This window comes from Leuciscus leuciscus (assembly GCF_965113295.1).
Source record: "Leuciscus leuciscus genome assembly, chromosome: 4".
Lineage (NCBI taxonomy): Eukaryota > Metazoa > Chordata > Actinopteri > Cypriniformes > Leuciscidae > Leuciscus > Leuciscus leuciscus.
In genome coordinates, this window is record NC_138728.1 from 16,072,032 (window position 1) to 16,092,644 (window position 20,613).

A 20,613-nucleotide genomic window follows, 5' to 3' on the forward strand; every position below is an offset into this window, starting at 1 on the left:
ACGAAATCAAGCCCCGCCCTACATTTTTTTTCTAATTTCAGAAGCCGTTTCACTCGGATATACGTCACAACAAGGAAAAAATGACAATCTCAACTTCCGTTTCATGCCGACTTTAAATGTGAAATTATATATTTTTAGTGTAGATAGCATATGTGAATATATGTTTAATAATACACAGACAATGGACTGGAAAAACACTCAATATAATTAGACAACGCGATTTAAAGAACTACGTGCTACGTACTTACTTTATATATGGTGTATTTATTTTTTTTATTTATTTTTTTGTCGTATATCATGTGTTGCTATTATATTATTGAATCTTGAGTCAGATTTGTGTTTTAGTGAAGCTGTGGTTATCACTTTATTTTACAGTGTCCTGTTACACATACATGTAGTTACTATAGTAATAACAGTCAGTTATGCAAATTACATGCAACTAACCCTGAGCCAAACCCAAACCTATGTGTTACCGAGGAGGTGTGAGGTGAATCTATGTTCATGTGAGGTGTGTGGTTTATTTGTTTTTCAAATACAAACAACTCTTTGGTCTCTTTCTCTTTCTCATTTGAATATTTATAGTGGTATTGTATTAGCTCAGAGGTGTAACGTCCAGGTTCAGACAGTAAAAGTCCTCCTCAGTATTTTGTTCCAATCACCCGGATTTGCTAATTCAGCCAGGAGATAGAACTAATTACTGAAATCAGCTGGATGAGTTCATGGGTGGAATAAACATATGGCAGGACTTTTACTTTCTGACCCCTGGACTATACACCTCTGTATTAGCTACAGTGGTAGAGCAATTTGCACTATGCAATGTAACATGCTTTATTCTATATGAAGCTATTTTTTTTTTTTAAACTTACAATTATTTTATGATTATATACTCTGAAATATAAATATAGTTAATATGGTGTTATAAAAAAATATTTAAATGTGGATGATAATAAGAGCATAAATAATGCAGGCTGTTTAAATGCATTTTAATTTATTTACAAATTAAAAACAGTAGATTGGTCTATTTGAAAATACATAGTCCCAAAATTCAAGGAGGATTGCCAGCAGCAGCTTGAGGGAATATGAATGATTCCAGTGCAAAAGACAGAGTGTGAAGGTAAATTCACTCGTAATTATACATTATCCATGGTGCCCATAAGACACTTCATAAAACAAAACAAGAACCTGAAAGCAGCAAGATATCATTTTCAGTTCAACATTATTTCTAGCCGTTTATTGTCCAGTTACAGTGCCTGGGGTTGAGAAGAGATTCATTTGAAACAATTAACTTCTGTCTAAAAATCTTGAGTTGTTCCAACTTATGTTGTTCATTCGATGAGATCCTAAAGAAAAGGTAAAAAGGTCAGCAAGTGAATGCAAAATAATAATAACAATAATAATAGGCATTTATTAGGAAATTGTTATTATACATTCAAATTGAAATCAATATAAACAGCCAAACTGAATGGATGTAAGAGAGGGTAATAATTATTTGCTTAATCAAGCTCACATCATCTGAATCCTCCTGGTCCTGGAAACCATTTATTTTGTCATTGGGGCTGCTCTCATGGCTAACACACAGATCATCTTCTTGGAGTTGCAGAGCAGAAAACCGATACGAAGGTGAACTGCAGGGGACAGAATTTGACCAGAAGAGAATGTGACTTCTGCAAGGCAATTCGTAGCCTGTCAGATACTAAACGTGGATGTAATATTGAACACAGGACAATGAAGGTTTTTATAATGTTACCTTACCTTTGCCTACAGTTTATTCTCCTTGAAGTGATTATTAAAGCTGCAGTAATAACCAAACCGATGACCCCCACACAAGTACATACCACAATGAGAACCAGCATGCCTGGCTGCAAATAAAAAGACAGTAAATACATTTATCAACAATTATTAAGGGTCTTATATTTTTCTTATTTTAGTCTGTGCATTTTGGAGGGAGGGAATTTTATCTGACTCGATCTGCAGTTGTATTGTTAAAACAGTAAGTTGCAGCCAAAAGTAACTGATCATTTTGGGGACCACAATGTAAATTTCTCAATATTAACATCTTGTTTATTGAACTATTGAAAATATCACATATGCAGCTGAACGACAGCCATGTTGATTCCAAAATACAGCACACTTGTTTATTAAAATGTTACTTATTAAAAGTATTTATGCTCTTCATATTGTATGTAACATCCATCCTCAAAGAATGGCCCAAAATGTCTTTAAAATGATTTTTACTGAATGTTTTTGGCCATACTAAAATGAATGAATAATTCTCAGAAACGAACTACTTACTGATTTCTCAGTATGCAAATTTGAGGAAGTAGGTGAACTGTCTTTCCCACAATTCTTTTTGAAAGCATTGTTTCTTATCGGAGGGCTGAAACCACCCTCACATTTATCGCCGGGAATCTTACGATACCTGTTTGACACAGTGGTATAATTAAAATAGTGAAGTATGAGTTTAGGAATTTGTTCGAAATAGAAAACAAGATGTATTTAATCACCCTGAAGTCTGAAGGTCCTCTAGCTCCCCATCTAAGCAAATATCCTGGGTTTGATTCAGGAAGTCAGGCTGTGGGAGACACTCCAAGCTGTTTTCATGTCGATAGAAGCCATAGTCACTGTTGACAGGATAGATGTTCAGAAAACCCTTTGGGTACAAGCAGAAGTCCAAACCTAAGTGTTCTACCATTTTTCCTACCACATGAAGTCTTCTTTAGTGCAAAGACACGGGCGCTGCTGCCTGCTGACCACATATCCTCTCCCGTTTCTACATGCTGAAAGTTTTTTCAGTCTTCTAAATGTCTCCTTGTAGCCCAAGAGACATCCGTCTGTTTCTGGGTCAGAGTTGTAGTCAGTGTGCGCCAACCAATTCACATAGTCCTGTTCACCACCTACGAAATATGACGATTTAAACAAACCCTTAAACCTATGTTTTAAATTGCCACATTTGTGGCACAGATATGAATGATATTGAGTAGTGTGAGCAATGGTGTTCATTTTCTAAGCAATCATACTGATTTCACCTGGTAGATGATAAAACTGGTGATAAAATCTTGTTTTCTGACAAAACATTTTTATTATTAAGGGACTAGAATATCAAAGAGACTTGAGCCAGTAAGCAACCACCTAGCAACAACCCAGAACTCAGAGAGATAGTAAAAATTATTTCCATTTTTAATGCAGTAACCACAAGTTGATAGTTGGAGAATTTTGGGCTGTCATTGAGTGTCTGTTGGCCTTGAGCATATTGAACCTGCGGCACAGCACGTCGGTGAGAGAGATCACTCTGATTGGCTATTCAGCTTAACGAACTAGTCCACAGCGTATCTTATAAGATCAGATGTTTTATCAGGCTATTATCATTTTTATTTTATTTTTTATGTTTAGACACCTATGTGTATGGCACATAGAAGACCTTGGGACTGAGAAAACACACAGGGGGTGCAGGGTTTATCTCTTAAGAAAAGTATGGACCATTTTTATATTTTGTTCAAAGTAATAAACTACTAAAAACAAACAACTACATAATCTAATAATCAAAACTCGCACCATGAGCACAAAGCCAAGTTAACTAGTAATTTCAAAGTTTTTTGTCTTCCCTTGTAAAATAGCGCAATTATGCCCCGTGGTCCAGATGCAACCAAGGCGGGGTCTTGGCGAGGTCCGCCATTTGAATACCACTGCTTTAGGGAGTAACGCAAAATTGTAACGCATTACTTTTAAAAGTAACTTTCCCCAACGCTGGTCTGAGCCTTAAAGGGATAGTTCACTTTGAAATTAAATTTTGGTATGTTTTAGCTTACCTCAAAGGCATCCAAGATTTAGGTATCTTTTTTTCCGCAGTAGTTTCAATTTTTATATTTTTAGGTCAAACCGTTCTTGTCTGTCAGTCATATAATGCAGGTCTATGGTCACTATCTCAAAGAGCATGCAAATTAAAACAATTCCCCATCGTCCAAATTAAACAATTCCCCATCGTAAGTACACATTGATGGCCTAAGACACGAAACGAGCGGTTTGTGTGAGAAAATGAACAGTATTTATTTCGTTTTTACCTCTTGACCACAGCCACGTACAAGTGATCTGAGAGCGCGCATTTGGACGCGGCTGTGTTCAAGAGGTAAAAACTATATAAATACTGTTCGTTTTCTCACACAAACCGCTCGTTTCGTGTCTTAGGCCATCAATGTGTACTTACGATGGGGAATTGTTTAATTTGGACGATGGGGAATTGTTTTAATTTGGACTCTGTGCATGCTCTTTGAGACAGTGACCATCGACCTGCATTATATGACTGACAGACAAGAACGGTTTGACCTAAAAATATCAAAATTGAAACTACTGCGGAAAAAAAGACACCTACATCTTGGATGCCCTTGAGGTAAGCTAAAACATACCAAAATTTAATTTCAAAGTGAACGATCCCTTTAATGATATTCATATGACACTTATTACAGTATTTGAATTCTGCCCATAATTCTCGAAAAGTTTCTTACATTCTCTGGTGAGCAGGTGTTCAAAGTCTATGGTGACAGCAACCCACATGGGCTGATCATCATCATCTGGGCGGTAGCCGAAAATGCTGATATTCATTGTCTTAGTGCCTGGCTCTGATGCCAGTCCAGCCAAGAAGATCGGGTGGCTTGTAAAATTAAATGTCTTCCAGCATTGCCCTTCATCAGTGGAAAACCTGAAAACATCCACATAGATAGTCATATACGACAGCAAACACAAATTACATTTCGAAATATGACTCCATTTATCATAAAAGAGATGTTTTCAACAGGGCAAGTGGTAGTGTTACTTTATGGAGCTGATCTGTCTGTCTCTATGCGCCTCCACAGCCACTATCAGGCCTCCAGAGTCCAGGATACTGTAGAGGTGAGGTCCTCTCAGAGTCCCCCACCAGGTGTAACCTCCGTCCCCAGACACGTACACATCTGGCCGGGCAGCAGAAATGGAGTCTCCGACACTGCCTGCAGTGACATTTAACATTTAGACCAGTTTGTTGGGGAAGGTGGAAGCTGTGAGGATAGAGGGGAGGGACTAGTACCATGCGCGATGACCAGACCAGTGGCGGTGGGTTCAGAGAGAGGCAGCATGGGAGTGATTCCGCTGAAGTGACTGTGCTCTCCGTGGATGTGCAGGTTACACTAGAACACACATTTACAGTTACCTTTTAAGTCTGCATGAAATGAAAATTCACTCTAGAAGTCCCTCCCCTACATTTTTTTTCTTTTTTGATAATCTGTTTTAATAGGATTTACATCACAATACTGAAGAAAACATAATATCACTACTTCTATTACGTCTCGGTCGTCAAAAGCTTTGAGGCTAATCTACACGCCAATGTTTGCATAAACATTTTTAAAATAGGCATTTTCTTTTGTAAAACGTTCGTCCAATATTGGCTAATTTAAAAAATATGCTCAATATGTTCTTCCTCATCTTCCTGTTTGAACAGGAAACTGAGCAATGAAAACTGTGCTCATCAAAACTTCAACAGATAAAATGTCTCTTCACTCAGTCCTCAGCTGTTACCTTTTTCGAGTTTTCTGGACAATCCACATTCTCTGGTTTATTCAGAAATCTCCATCGGCCACCTCTGTCGAACGAAATGACTGAACGAATGCGTCCATCTGCGGCCCAAGAGGTGATGACTTCAGTTCCGTTACAATTGTGATTGGCTATTTGGGATAGTTCACCCAAAAATTTAAATTCTGTCATCTTTTACTCACCCTCATGTTATTCCAAACCCATTAGCCTTTCACTCACAAGTGAAGATATTTTTAATGAAACTTGAGCGATTTCTGTCCCTCCATTCCACTAAAACTTTGACGCTTTAAAAATTCATTAAGAGATTGTAGAAGAAAACCATATGAATTGAGTGTATGTAATTATGCCTTTTATTAACACACATCTATGGAGCATCAAATGTGGAGTTCAGTTGTACATCCTTGATGCAGAACTTTCATTTTTGGGTGAACTAACCCTTTAAGGACAATTGAAATAACATGAAACAAATGTTCATACCCTCCTCCAGTTTGTTGGTGAGATAGACCCCTCTCAAAGATGTAACGTTCGTGAAATCGCTCTTCCCCTCCCCGCCGAACAGGTGGCGCTCCAGAGACTTAGAATACAGGATTCCACGGTCATCAGAGGTGTAGATTGTCCCAAAATATGTGTCTTCTGTAAGCATGTGAGATCACATCACACACAAACTCTCCGCTGACACAGCTTTCTCTCAGACGAGATAAGAGATCAGCCATAAGCATCATTATTCAAACACAGCAAACCCATCTAACCGGCTTCATGGGACAAAATGTGAATCGAACGTCCAGTGAGAAACAGATCGACATGTAAAAGCATGATGGGAAATAAGATAACTCTTCACATGAACCATGTACTGTATGTCATACATACATGTATATACAATGAGGGGTGCATTTGTGTGCAATTTCCTCTAGTGTGACAGCAAAGGCCTGACTGAAAGACTACACCATCCTCACTCTTATCTGTTTCCAGTGATCGTCGCTTCACAAAGACCTCCAGACTCAAAGATGAATAGCGTACACACTGACCCAAAAGAGTCTAGCAACTTGTGCAGAGACATTCTATGATATGTCAGCACAAAGTGGAACTCGCTTGACAAGTCCTGCCTCCACAGTGTTAAACTGACAGCAACAGTGGTTAAGCTGTTAAATAATAAGGATACTTCTCTTTTACAGCTTTGACAGTATGGAGAAAGAGTTAACAAGCGTGAAACAGCACCTCCAGGGTTGTCCACATGCATGAAGATCATGTCCTCGTCGCCGTCCAGAACGGAGTAGAACTGCAAACAGACATCAACAGTGAGTTAAAGAGTTGCGCACAGTGTTATGAGTGTGTGTGGCTCTTGAATCATCTTTGTGAGAGGTTGTAGCAGGGTTTTTTTTCTGCCAAATCAGCAGGACCAACCAACAAGTAATGGCACAACACATTTCCCCAAACATATTTATGAAAAATAAATAAATAGACTTAATTATATTAATAATAATAATTATTATTATTAGTGTATTTAAGTAATTATAATATAATATCAGTCATATATTATTTACAACAAAGAATTATAAATACATTTAATAATAATAATAATAACAATCCATTATTTATGTATAATTAATTCATTATAAATACATTTATTTAAAATTTGTATCATAAGTGTGTTCTTCACACCTGCTCTGTAGTGGCCGATGGTAGCTGGGCTTTTTTTAAATGGTCACCCTGGTCTGAAGACACATAGATGACACGAGGAGAGCCCTGTAAACACAACATCTCATAAATCAAGCATGCCATGATGATTCTAACAGAAAGGAAAGTGAAAAAGGGTGGTCAACATGGAGTGTGTTCATGCATGAGTGCGCGCGTTGTCTGTAATGATCCACACCAGTTTTTCCATGACTGAGGTAAACAGGAAGCCACCAATGTATCCAAAATAAAAGATGTTCTTGGCGATGGTGGCAAAGGTTTGGCCAAAATCCTGCGTCCGTCTCAAAATAAGCTCGCCTCGTCTTGCGGCATCCACTGGTTCGAACACAATGAATAGAGTTAATTAATGTGTAAAGTCAATTAATAAGCATTAAATTGAATGACCAAGCTATACAAAAAATGTATCTCAAAGTCAAAGAAGACTGATTTTTCTTTTCTAATGATGATTAATTGAAGAAAAAACAAACAAAACTAAAAAACTAAAAAACAAGAGGCACCTGTTCCTTTTGGGCTGGAACTGAAGAAAAGAGTAATTCCAGATCCCCTTGAAATGAATAATAAAAAAAAATTTATGGAGATGAAACAGATTTATTCACACACATATATATTTATATACTGTATATATCTGTGTGTGTGTGTGTGTGTGTGTGTGTGTGTGTGTGTGTGTGTGTGTGTGTGTGTGTGTGTGTGTGTGTGTGTGTGTGTGTGTGTGTGTGTGTGTGTGTGTGTGTGTGTGTGTGTGTGTGTGTGTGTGTGTGTGTGTGTGTGTGTGTGTGTGTGTGTGTGTGTGCGTGCATATACAGTATATATATATATATATATGAAGAGTTCAGATGAAAAAGCCTCTAAGTGCCATCAAAAATTTTCTTCTAGAATGATCATTTTTATCAAGCTTGCATATTTAAGTTCAGTAATTTCACTTAATTGGCAATGAAAATGACCTATTAATTGTCATTCAAGTGAAATTACTGAACTTAAATATACGAGCTTGATCAAAATGATCATTCTAGAAGAAAATTTCAGATGGAACTTAGAGGCTTTTGCATCTGAACTCTTCATATATAATTTATATAAATATTAGTGCTGTTAAATCGATTGATCACATCTAACATCTAACAAAAGTTTTGTTTAGTATGTGTGTATATATATCATTTTATTTATATGTGTGTGTGCGTATCTATGTATAGTACATACACAAATATATATGAAGAGTTCAGATGCAAAAGCCTCTAAATGCCATCTGAAATTTTCTTATAGAATGATCATTTTTATCAAGCTTGTATATTTAAATTCAATAATTTCCCTTAAATGGCAATGAAGATTACCTATTAATTGTATTATAAGTGAAATTACTGAACTTAAATACACAAGCTTGATAAAAATGATCATTATATAAGAAAATTTCAGATGGCATTTAGAGGCTTTTGCATCTGAACTCTTCATATATATATATATATATATATATATATATATAGTAAGTGCTGTCAAAACTATTAATCGTGATTAATCGCATCTAACATAAGTTTTTGTTTAAAATATGTGTGTGTAAACAGACATTCTCAAATGTTTCGTGTGTTCTTAAAACTTAAAACTTCAGATCCTTGTTATTGTTCTCACCATGTGAATGTGTGAACTCCTTCATGAACTTCAGACCAATTGTTTCCAAAGTCTTGTGAGAACCATAGCTCATCCTAAAAAGACAAATAAGTAACAATACAATAGGGGGGTTGTAAAGACCTGAGTCACCTCGCAAACTGTTAAGGGGGCTTGATGAAACAGGAGGAGAAACCTTACTCACATCAATGCTAATGACCACAAGGTATTTTGGGTCCTGGTAGTGGAACTGAATGGCCTGTGCTGGGTGGAATGGAAGCTGCACTGATCTGAACGTCACACCAGCATCCATCGACGTAAGAATAACTCCTCCTAACGTCTCGGTGAAAGGCAGGTTGGCTGTTAGAATCACCTGTAATGGCAACAAAAAGTTTATAATTCTGGTGAAAATAATTACAACCCAATGAAATATATAGGGTCCCAAAGAACAATGGTACAACAGCTGGAAACTATAGCTTCACACCAACCCCACTTCATAGGAAGTTAAAAAAGTGTCGTTTGAGGTTTGTGGTGGGTTTTGACACTACATGGCTGCTGTCAATAAAAAATATCTGTTAAAACCATGAGCTGTTTTTGTCTCCTTTTCTGATTGGACAGAATCTCTCTGGTGTCAAAATGGAAAAAAAACATATTTCTCACGATTGACAACTACCCAATCACAAAGTTTTACTGAACAAAGGTCATATTACTAATCTGCTATAGCTATATCTATATCTATTTCTATTAGTTATTAGCTAATTAATTAGAATTCGTGTAGTGACTACAGACAGAATAGACAAGTGACTTGTCTATTCAGAGATAAAGCCATGGCTACAGACTTAATGTTAGCACATTTATTTACCTGTTGAGGGTTCCCAGGTCCAGCACTTATCCCAAAGTCTTTCTTTATAAATGTGTTGTTGATGGCATGGGAGATATCATGAAAAGACTTTCCATAGTCATCACTGTAAAAAGATTCAACTTATCATTAAGGAAGTCCCGACTGGTTGCATCTAAATGTATCTTGTAAACAACTGGCTAGGCCAGTAACCGAGCGATATTTGGCTCTTTTGAGATTGGCATCAGCCTATTATAATGGTTGCATAGCTGATTATCAGAAGCAAAAGCTCAGTGTTATTTGAGAACAGGTAAAAACTGCACCACTGACCTCCTGTAAAGGCGCGTCGAACCGCCTTCATAAAATGAATCTGAGAGAGCGCTGAGTGTGGAAAGGACCAGGATTACCTGAGACGGACAAAAAAGGGTTCACACTACTTCTGCATGATTTCACAATACTAAACAAATGGCATTTTATCATGAAACAATTTGATGTAATGACTGAATATGACAAATGCTGCAATGTTCATCCATATTAATATCAATACATTAACCTTAAAATAGAGAACTATGATGAGATATCTATTAGTTATTGTTATCCTTTTTATGATTTGGCAAAAATGACTAACCCCAGTTCCATCTCCAACCCATGTGAGGGTAAAACTGGATCCATCATCACCATGAAACCCCGTCTGGAAAAAAAGACCAGAGGACAGATTGCACATATGGAAGTGGACTGTCCTGTTCAGTCTGTCATTTAAATGAATTGTTTACATAAAATTCCTATAATTTACTCTCCCTTGTTCCAATCCTGTAGAACCTTACATATATATAAAATAAGGCTCTTATTCTTAAATATATTAAAGAAAATTGTTTCAGTGTCCAAAACAACATTGGACAAAAAAATAAAAAATAAAAATAAAATAAATGTAAAAAAAAAAGGTAAAAAACTTTATTTTAAAATGACTAAAATATTATTAAAATATCTAATATATAACTGTTATTAAATATGTACAGAATTTTTTTTTAACACGACTATAAACTTTGTCGCCATAAATGAAGTATGAACTCAGGTAAATTAGGCCACTTTTTTGTCTCGTAAAAAAACAAAAACATAATTCATTTGGATTGTGACCTTCAGTGTCTCGTTCTCACCTCGTGTGTGTGGCTGAGCAGAATCTCTTGGTCTTTGGGTGACAGTGGAGTCTTGCATGCTGTGAAACGCGCTTGTCCAGTCCAGGTGTCCCGTCTGCGTCTCGAGTGTCCGCGTGCAGTCCGAGAGAAAGTTACTGTTCGCGCGTCGCGCTTCCCTTGGACGAACGCGTCCTCGCCTAAGACCAGTAAGCACACACTACCGAACACGAGCAGTGTCCAGTTCATGACTGTAAGACAAATAGAAAGCGGCAAGTTTCCTGGTGCCTCAGAAGATGCGCGCTGGAGGAGGAGGAGGAGTGTGCGCCACTGTCCGGGTATCGACTCACCGTCCGCAGACGCAAAGCATAGTGAGCTGCCTACCTCAACAGCATATCATTCCGAGTCAGCAGGATGGATACATTTTGCTGCACGAGCCTAGGAAAGCAATCATTTTACTGTGTGTACAGCACTTATAAGCATCAACTGCAGGATTTTTTTTAGCACCATTTCAAGACAACATAGGCCTATAGTGTGCGCACATTCAGAACATCATGGTCTCATGGTAATTCGTAACTATTTTACGTTTTGGGGAATTGGTGGTGAATTCAATCATTCGTAATTTTCAAATGATCTGCTTACGCCTCAGTGAGGGACTTGATGCTATAAACTATCGTAAATTATATGAATTCACCAAAACGTGAAAATGTTACGTTTTCTCATGAGATCGGGTTCTGCGCACTGCGTTTTGGGCATGTGCTGTCTGGGTAGGAAGCTCAATAGGTGTTGAAACAGACATAGACTTGACTTAAAGCAGATTTAAACTTTAAAAATGAAATTTATTTCTGTCAAATCGACAGAAAGTTTTTGTTTATATAATATATATTATTATATTATATATGGATATATACATGATACAGTATATGTGTGTGTACACATGTACATATATGTACACACATTCATATTATATAATATATACACAATTACACACATATATTATATAAACAAAAACTTATATGTTAGATGTGAATAATCGATTTGACAGAAATTACTAGAAAATATTTAGATTTGTGTTATGGCCCATGCTTAAATTAAATTGGCATTGCCAGTTCTTTGATTAGGCTTAATTTAGTTGCAGTTTACTCATTGTTATTTGGTCAAAGCAAGTAATCAAGAATAGAAAAGATAAGACACGATGTAGTTTTTTATTAAAAACACGTTTCATGGATGAGTGCTTTAGAGACATACTTGTCAGAATGAAATCATTTTCATTTTCATTTATATACACATACACAATGCCAGCCCCTGTATCCAGTCAAGAGTAGATGCACATTTGGACTCACAAAGGTATAGTAAATATAAAAAACAAAACATAAAACATGGCTTGTCGGATTTGAAAAAATGTTCAGGTCATTCTACAATCGAACCCACAATGTATGTAAACTTCAATGTAACCCCCTCAGTAAAAAAAAAAAAACACTATACAAATAATAAAAAAATAGTGCAACAGGTTTTTATTATTACCAATCTAACCTTTGTGTACGGCTCACAAGAAAACTGTGTAAGAAAACGGCTCACAAATGTCACAGTTTGTCTGGTTTTTGGCACAGGAAGAATGAAAACACAGGTAGTAGTGGTTAAGAAAGGTCTGGAAGGACGTCCCGTGGGCTTGAGAGTCTCTCTCTGTCTCTATCCAGAGGAGCAGCCAGCTCTTCCAGCTGCTGTTGCTGACTGTTTTCCAACTCTTCCAAGCGTCTCCGCAGCACACACAACTCCCTCTGGTGCTGCTCCTCCTGAGACAGGAAATGCAGGAACAGATGAGTGGGAAGAATAGGGGATAAGAGAGAGAGGAGGATGGGAAAGCGGTAGATTTATATCCTGGGTTTTGTTATGGCTGACAAGAGAATATTCTACTATGTGGATGGGATGATTGCAGACACCTGTATGTTTGAGAAGATGGACTCTGCTGGGATGAGGAGGGATTGGGCCAAAGGGGTGGAGGAGGTCATCTGGTTGCCCAGCAACAAACGGCGAAACTCGTTGTGTCTCCTCTGCAGCTCTTTTAGACGCTTGCTGAGCTGAGCGTGTTCTTCAGAGTATGAGGATTTCCTGAGCACACAAACACATCAATTTCTAATTTTTTGAAATCCTGTTTTCGTGGGTTTTATGAGCTGGAAGCCCAAATTATGTACAAATAAACAACTAAATACTTGAAATCGTTTAAGTTGTGGGCCCTGAATCTATATCTATGGAAGTTTAATGTTTTGAATGGAATTATGGAAATAAATAAACTTTTCCATGATATTCAAATTTTTTGGAAAGGGTCTGTATATATATATATATATAGATAGATAGATAGATAGATAGATATAGATATATAGATAGATTTCACATTGACTTTAAAACAACTAAAATATCATCTCTAGATTGTTCTTTATAGCAAAAGTAGTGTTATAAACAGAACAAGAAAGTACTTTTTTGCAGTGCTTGCTTCAATTTCAAGCTCTTCTATCTTGGCTTCTAGGAGCTGAATCTTGTCTTGGAGTTTGTTTTCTTTTACTTCAGTCATGGTTTTCCTCTGGATAAGAAAACACACCGATAATGCACCTTTAATAGTAATCATTATGACAAAAAAAACAAAAAAACAAAGAGAGTCAAAGTACAAGCAAAATGTAGTTTGACGGCTTTATGCACAACCTTTTTCTGAGCAAATGCTGCCCTCTGCAAGCGCTCTTTAGCCTGGCTGTATTTCTCCCGTAGTTCCGCTTCTCTGTCCTGCAGTTTGTGTTTCTCCTCCAACCATTCCACCCTTCTCTCCTCCACCAACCTGTGACAATAAAACGATGACAATTCATTTAACTCACTGTCCACTACATTGTTACAATTATTTTTCTAAGTGTATCTGAGCATGAATTTACTTGATTTGATTGTTTAACACCATGTCAGCATCTAAGGCTATTTTCATAGAAAAAACGGAGTAAAATCGTATAAAAAAATAGACAAATAAGACTATTGACGAATGGATAAATAATTTACATACAGAAAGATTAAATCTATATAATTTTAGGTACATGGCTTGATATGATAATGATATGGTTTCATTTTTTAAATGATTTCAGGACAAAAAAGATCTAATGTACCATTATTAACAAATCATCCATGTTTGTCATTGAGGGGAAAAATGTCTATCAAGCACTTTTATACAAGCTAAATCTTGCTTTAGAACCAACATTTCATTTTAGCAATCAACTCTATTTTAAGCCTCTAATCTGAAAAAATGCTAAACAACACATTTTGATGCTCGCTCAGCAAGCTGTCAGCATTCTCTGAAATATTTCTGGTTCCCCTTTTACAGCGTTGCTAGTATCCAGGTTACCGTAAAGGCGTACCTCTCGGCTTCCTGTTGGGTCCGTTCCATTTGTGTGCGAGCGCTCCGTAGGTCCTCTCTCACTCGCTCCAGACTTTCTCTCAGTCTGCTGTTGGTGTCCAGCAGCTCACTCTCCGAGTGAGAAAGAGTTCCTATCTGTAAGTTCAGCTCAGCGTTTTGCTGATAAACACAATTCACTACATTTATTTGAGTTATGTGAAACGTCATGACTTCCACCTCAATATTATGTGCATTCACAGTAATTTCCCTCATTTTACAGAACTTACCCGTCTCAGGTCTGCATTTTCTGCTCTTGAGGTCTCCAGCTCTTCCAGCTGTTGACCCTGCTGCTGAACTTTGGCTCTGTATCACATGTAATCGGATAGGAAATCAAACAGGGGTTAAAATCATATTATTTTATCATTTACAGCTACTGAGCATTTCTTTAAGTAACTCAAAGTCAACATAAATGGCATTTGCAACCCATTTTACCTCCGAGACATTCCAGAGAGAAACAGGATATTTAAAGTAACACCATTAAATAGATCTTATTGTGAATGATTCATCCATGTATAGGTTTCATTAAAAAAACAAAACAAAAATTCATCAAAATGTCACAACTGGATCTTCAGGTTAAACGACAGACTTCTCTCTAGTGACGTATACAGGAATTCTCCAATGATTTGGTCCGCTTAAACCCCGCCCCTGCAAGCTCACGTTCATCTCCTTCCATTTTTGAGTCACAAAACTTAAAATCCCACAACAACCGATTTACAGAACCAAGTCCCTGGCCTACATTTTTCTTTGACGATAATCTGTATGATTTTATACATCACAATATGTAAGAAAAGATCTGTTGCTAATTCAGTTTCATTGTGACTTTAACAACAAAAGCGGGACTTAATTTTCCCAATAAGACCAGGAAGTAAATAGGGTTCATTCTGATTTCATGTGGACTTTAATAAAAATAAAAAAATGACCCTCAAGAAACTTGCCTCAGGTTTTGCAGTTCCTTACGAACAGACTCCTCCCCCAGCTGGGCGGCACGGAGACGCTCCTCCCACTCCTCTTTCTGAGAGTTTCCTGTTGCCTCCTGAAGAGCTCTCTGCTGTTCGAGCTCAGATAAACGATTCTCCAGCTCCAGCCTGTTGACGATCAAATAAATGCATTAAGATGCAGAAAATCCCACGAGGCTTTAAAATTAGAACCTTGTCTGATAATATCAGTGCTTACTTCTCTTCCTGAAGGGTGGCCATCTTGTGTATCTCCTCCTCTCTCGCTGCCTGAACCCTGCGCACCATCTCTCGCTCTTTTTCAGATATCAAGTCTTTATTTCTCTCCAACGCTGACTTCATGACCTCAATATCTGACTGCAGACCTGAGAGAGAAAGACACTGTTATTAATGTAAAACAGGTTAAAAGAAAGTTAAAGAGAAGGAAGCATATGTTTACCCTCTACTTGGCACTGCAGTGCGTCTCTGTCTCTTTCTATTTCTCCTTTGGCTCTGACACACTCTAGTTTTACGTTACTCAACTCCAGCTTGTGCGTGTGCTTCATCTCTTCAACCTGGACAATAAATCATACACAATTGCCAGGATATATTGCTACAGATATCAAGCATGGGGACATGAGATCATCGAATCTGACTGGTCAGGTCGTCCAGGCTGTGTTCGTGTACCTGACTGCTGAGTGAGTTGATCTCCCGCTCGGCTTTGTGCAGTTTGCCTGTGAGGAGTGTGTTTTGTTCCTGAGATAGACGAAGTTCACTTTCTGTCCGGTCCAACTGCATACGAATAGACTGCTTCTCCGCCTGAACATTAACAGATGGATCTTGATAAAATATCTTAAATGTTTTAATTTATATGTTGTGTGTGTCACATTTGAATAAAAACATGCTGAAATGCAGAACATAATATATTTCAAATAAAATATTCATAATATTCATATGAATTAGATTTAATTGAAGCCGTTTTATGTGATCTCAGACTTTTTGATTCCACAGTACATAACTTATTTTATACTTAAAATATTTATGAATATTAAATAGCTCAATTTTCAGCATCATTACTCCAGTCTTCAGTGTCACATGATCCTTCTAATATGCTAATATGTCATTCTAATATGCTGAATTATTATCAATGTTGGAAACAGTTGTGCGGTAAAACATTATTTATTTATTTTATAACCCCTGATACTTTTTCAGGGTTCTTTAATGAATAAAACGTTTGGGGTCAGTATTTTTTTCTTTCTTTTTTGAAAGAAATTAATTACTTTTATTCAGGAAGGATGTGTTAAATTGATAAAAAGTAATAGTACAGATTTATATTGTTCTATTTTGAATAAATGCGGTTCTTTTTGAGAACTTTTTATTCATCAATGAATCCTGAAAAATGTGTTACAGTTTATTAAAAAATATTAAGCAGCACAACTCTTTCCAACATTGATAATAACTGAGTATAAAATCAGCATATTAGAATAATGATTTCTGAAGGATCATGTGACACTGAAGACTGGAGTGTCATAATGAATGAATGATGCTGAAAATACAGCTATTATAACTTATATTTTAAAATATATTCAAAAAGAAAACTATTATTTTAAATTGTAATCATATTTCACAATATTATATAGAATATAGAAATATTTCATAACATATAAAGATTTCTGATTAAATAAATGCAAGTTCGATAAGCATAAAAGATTTATTTCAAAAACATAAAAAATAGTAATATATATATATATATATATATATATATATATATAATTTCAATTTTTTTATGACAGCTTTGAGAAAGGGAGGAAATGGGATTGGAATACTGAGTGAATGGTTCTTCATGTATCATGAGCAAGTGTATTACCCACTGTGCCACCGCTCTGACAAATTTGTTATAGCTTTTAATATTAAAGAAATATATCTGACTTTATACACTGAACTATACCGTTTTTACTAAACAGTAAAGCATAAACTTATTTTATCATTACTCTTTACTTTAATACGCTCACCTCCAGGGCTTTCACTGCAGCCTGGGATTCGGCGATCTGCCGGATCTGAATCCGCTGCACGTTTTCAGCCTGAGCACCTGAGTTGTTTCTCTCTGCTCTGAGTTCGGTGACCTCTGCTTCCAGGCCTCTGAGCCGCTGGTGCAGTTGAGCTTTCTCCCTCAGCAGGGCTTCAACACGCTTCCCGTTCCGTGCCGGATCTCCGCTCTGCAGCTGAGCGGCCAGATCCTCCTTATCATGCTCGAGTCGAGCCACCTGCAGAATCACATATATGACACTCCTTCATAAAGACACGCTGCTGGGTCAAAACACAGTTTCAAATAGAGAAAACATACATCAGCTTCATGCCGTATCCGTCTCTCCTCCAGGACTCGAGCGTGCTCCTCTTTCTGGTGGTCAAACTCTGACTTGAGGAAAGTGAGGTCATAACGAAGCTTATTATACTCCGACCTGTAATTCTCTGCTTCCTGTCACAGAGAGAAATAAAGAAGAGCATTTCAAGACTAAACCTACATTAAACAGTAACTAAAAGTCTTTCATAACATGCAGTAAAGACAAAGCTATCAGTTTTTTTTCCATCTGTGATGGACAGGATTCTGTTTGTAGCATGTACTCATGTGGTTGTCATGGCAAGTGGAGTTAATAGTTGCGGAGTGGGAGTCAGCTGGTGCAGAGGGGCGTCTGTTACCTCCTGGAGTTTGTTGAAGCGTTCTCTGATGGGAGCCTCCAACTCCTGCTGCACCTGAGCTCTCAAGAGCTCCAGCCGCTGAGGGGTCAGCACCTTTAACACATAAACAAACACATGATCAACACAACACTAAAACGTGCTACTTCGTCAGCCAAAGGCCTGTTCAACATCAAGAACGATATCTAAAACGATGACTATACTATTGTCCACACCAATGCCCAATATCGTTCTGTTTATGATAAGCTCTTGCTGCAGTTATGTCGTCTAGTGCTTTATATGCTCGAGCTTTTTAAAGCAGGATGGATTCTGATTGGCTGTCAATGTTTTTATCATTCAACAGCTGGAAAAAATTGTTCTGAAAGTGATTCCAATGATATTGTTTCTCTGTGCCATTATCGTTATAGTTGTGGTGTGGACATTATAGTTAACATACGGGCCTTTATTTAAGCGTATTTAAACACTTATGTTTGCTTACTTCTGCAGCACCAAAATACATTTATATAGTGTTGTTACTGTTAATTACAACTATTAAAAATGAAATAATAAAGGTTTAGTTGAAGTACTAAAATGACAAAAAATGACAAAAAAATTAAGATAAATAGAAATATGAAAAGCTTAAAAAAACGAATAAAACTGGAGGAAAAAACATAACAAAATTACAACAACTTTTAGTACTTTTATTACTAAAATTACAAAAGTGAAACTGTAAATATAAATATAAATGCACATTTAAAATGCTATAACAGTATTTAAATACTAAAATGCTTTATTTAATGTTTAATAACGCTCTATAGTCTTGATTTCATTCATTTTCAGCATAAATGAAAACTTTGTTTTCCTAAAAAATCTGGACAAAGCATTGTATGAGAGTGTGTGTGTGAGTGGGTGTGTGGCAAGAACAGAAGATAAACATAAGATTTAATTTAATATTTCTCCAATTCCTCATAATTCCTAATGGTTTATTAATTCAATATTATTCTAAAATGTGGAATAGTCAGTCACAATAAAGAATTAGAAGGTGTATCCAAATGTTTTACTTGTATTGCAATAATTATTAATTGATATGCAATAATAATAATCTAAATAATTAGAATTTTCATGAAACTTTGAATATTGTCATATATATTTATATCTGAATGTATGAGCGACTAGTATTGGTATTATTAGGTTTTAATTAGTAGAACTAGTTCTCAACTAGAATGTCAAAAACTAGAGTTTTACATAATATTTTTGAGTGACTTATAATATAATTGCTTACAATAAATACTGAAAGTTACTCTCTGTGTTGCCTATCTATGTAAAATGAAGTGTAAAGCGGACAGTAACGTGTACCTGCAGTCTGAGCTCCTCCAGCTCTCGTGTTTTATCCAGCAGTTCTCCTCTGAGCTCGGCCAGCAGCAGCTGCTGTTTCTCCTGAGCGACCTGCCGATCACCGAGCAGCCGTTTCAGTTCACTCTGTGCCCGGGTGTATTCATCCTGCAGCCTGCACACGCAAACACATTTGCAGAATTGAACCCAACCATGCATCCCAGAACTGTAGAAATGATCAACCTTGAAGTTTCACACAGTCACTCACCTGGTGTGCTCCGCTTTCAAGGTCTGGTAGTTGGTCTTGTGGTTCTCACAGCGCATTCGCTCGTCGATGAGCATTTTCTGGAGCTCCATATCAGAGCTGGTGAGCCCCGTAGAACTGGCCAGGAGGACTGCGGTTTTCCCGACTCCTCCTGCAGGCTGCAGGTTTGGGAACAGGGTAGATGACTGCCCAAATGCTGGAGGGTTCATCTGGTCCATAGCAGGCAGAGACAGAGAAAAAGGAGTGAGGGAACAAAAGAAAAAGATTTTTCAAGAGAATCTCAATCAACACTAATGACTTCAGCCAGCCAAAGTCAAGAGATGCAACCACATCTCATCAGGACTGACTATTTTAAATCACTTATAAGAGTCTAGTTAGCACGAACAAAGCATCTAATCACTACATGAGCAGCACAAGAGTCCTTACTGGCTCTTCTGCTCTCAAGTGATTAGATGTGAAGCTAAAGCTGGTCTCTAGTGATTCACTCTTGTGTTGTTGTAGAAACACTACTCCAGCATAAACGCATAACGGCTTCCCGTGTTGTCAAAGCAACCGAACCACTAGGGAAACTAACCTCGTGCATTTAAACCAGCGCAAGATGAAGCATTTCCTGTTGTCCTTGACTGTAAGTCCGTGAATATAACGTTAGTTTTAGCCGTTGCTATATTGAAATGTCATGATAAGAACAGTGCTTGATCAACAGTGCATACTGCACTTGCTTCATAAATAAACACCTCTGCTGGGTGTAACCTACTGCATGCGCTAAAAACTTTACAAACCATAACAAGTGCATTAAGGGACTAAAGGAAATAATTTGAGCAGCTTCTGTAAAGTTACCCGATCCAACATTGACAGCAGCGACGCACTGTTACGTCGTGATGATGATGGCGGCCGGAGTCGCCTTTCAAAATAAAAGACTTCTTTTGACACTTTCCGTTTGTTAATGGCCAAAAGTCCGGACTAGAAAAATCGACATCAAATAATAATTCAATAATAATTGTTAAAGCATATTGCGTTGTTGTGCTTGGAGTTAATTGTTTTATTTGTGATCATTTTGGCCAGGCTGTCATACAAAGAAATTGAATGACGTAAAAATAAGAGAAAACCAACGACATATTACTAACTGATTATGTTGTCAATGTATGCTTTTTCCTGTGAGAGTTTTGTTTTTC

General features: G+C 37.1%; 2 protein-coding genes across 5 annotated transcripts; both read right to left on the bottom strand.

Moving 5' to 3' along the window:
* Nucleotides 1–969: 969 nt before the first annotated feature.
* On the bottom strand, nucleotides 970–11,182 carry LOC309497552 (sortilin). Of its 2 annotated transcripts, none has more exons than XM_082167821.1 (21): nucleotides 10,837–11,182; nucleotides 10,311–10,373; nucleotides 10,013–10,089; nucleotides 9,707–9,809; nucleotides 9,050–9,217; nucleotides 8,869–8,942; nucleotides 7,749–7,795; nucleotides 7,430–7,566; nucleotides 7,219–7,302; nucleotides 6,775–6,835; nucleotides 6,037–6,192; nucleotides 5,545–5,642; nucleotides 5,057–5,156; nucleotides 4,808–4,979; nucleotides 4,500–4,693; nucleotides 2,702–2,894; nucleotides 2,505–2,621; nucleotides 2,293–2,419; nucleotides 1,753–1,859; nucleotides 1,508–1,664; nucleotides 970–1,340 (listed from the first exon to the last, which is right to left on the bottom strand). In XM_082167821.1, exons 1-21 carry the CDS (start codon nucleotides 11,059–11,061, stop codon nucleotides 1,326–1,328), a joined length of 2,475 nt encoding a protein of 824 aa, XP_082023947.1. In that variant the 5' UTR covers nucleotides 11,062–11,182; the 3' UTR covers nucleotides 970–1,325. The 2 variants fall into 2 exon arrangements, with proteins under 2 accessions (XP_082023947.1, XP_082023948.1); XM_082167822.1 differs by having other exon boundaries at nucleotides 1,508–1,625; nucleotides 10,837–11,180.
* An 821-nt stretch (nucleotides 11,183–12,003) lies between these two features.
* Nucleotides 12,004–20,327, bottom strand: cep83 (centrosomal protein 83; the record flags this gene model as incomplete). 3 transcript variants are annotated; one of them, XM_082167824.1, is made up of 16 exons in its annotated part: nucleotides 12,004–12,605; nucleotides 12,753–12,921; nucleotides 13,287–13,390; nucleotides 13,510–13,639; nucleotides 14,202–14,359; nucleotides 14,467–14,542; nucleotides 15,175–15,324; nucleotides 15,413–15,557; nucleotides 15,632–15,746; nucleotides 15,859–15,990; nucleotides 17,184–17,435; nucleotides 17,516–17,647; nucleotides 17,869–17,961; nucleotides 19,201–19,351; nucleotides 19,445–19,650; nucleotides 20,279–20,327. In XM_082167824.1, 16 exons carry the CDS (start codon nucleotides 20,288–20,290, stop codon nucleotides 12,450–12,452), a joined length of 2,181 nt encoding a protein of 726 aa, XP_082023950.1. In that variant the 3' UTR covers nucleotides 12,004–12,449. The 3 variants fall into 3 exon arrangements, with proteins under 3 accessions (XP_082023950.1, XP_082023951.1, XP_082023952.1); XM_082167825.1 differs by having other exon boundaries at nucleotides 20,016–20,324; XM_082167826.1 differs by lacking the exon at nucleotides 20,279–20,327 and having other exon boundaries at nucleotides 19,445–19,659.
* Nucleotides 20,328–20,613: the final 286 nt, after the last annotated feature.

Bases quoted from the DNA above. Each gene is read 5' to 3' on its own strand.
- LOC309497552 (XM_082167821.1), bottom strand. From the start codon at position 11,061: ATGAACTGGACACTGCTCGTGTTCGGTAGTGTGTGCTTACTGGTCTTA. The intron at 5,157-5,544 runs GTAACAGCTGAG...TGTGTGTTCTAG, and splicing joins GTCCAGAAAACTCGAAAAAG to TGTAACCTGCACATCCACGG. The intron at 1,665-1,752 runs GTAAGGTAACAT...ATTGCCTTGCAG, and splicing joins AGAATAAACTGTAGGCAAAG to AAGTCACATTCTCTTCTGGT.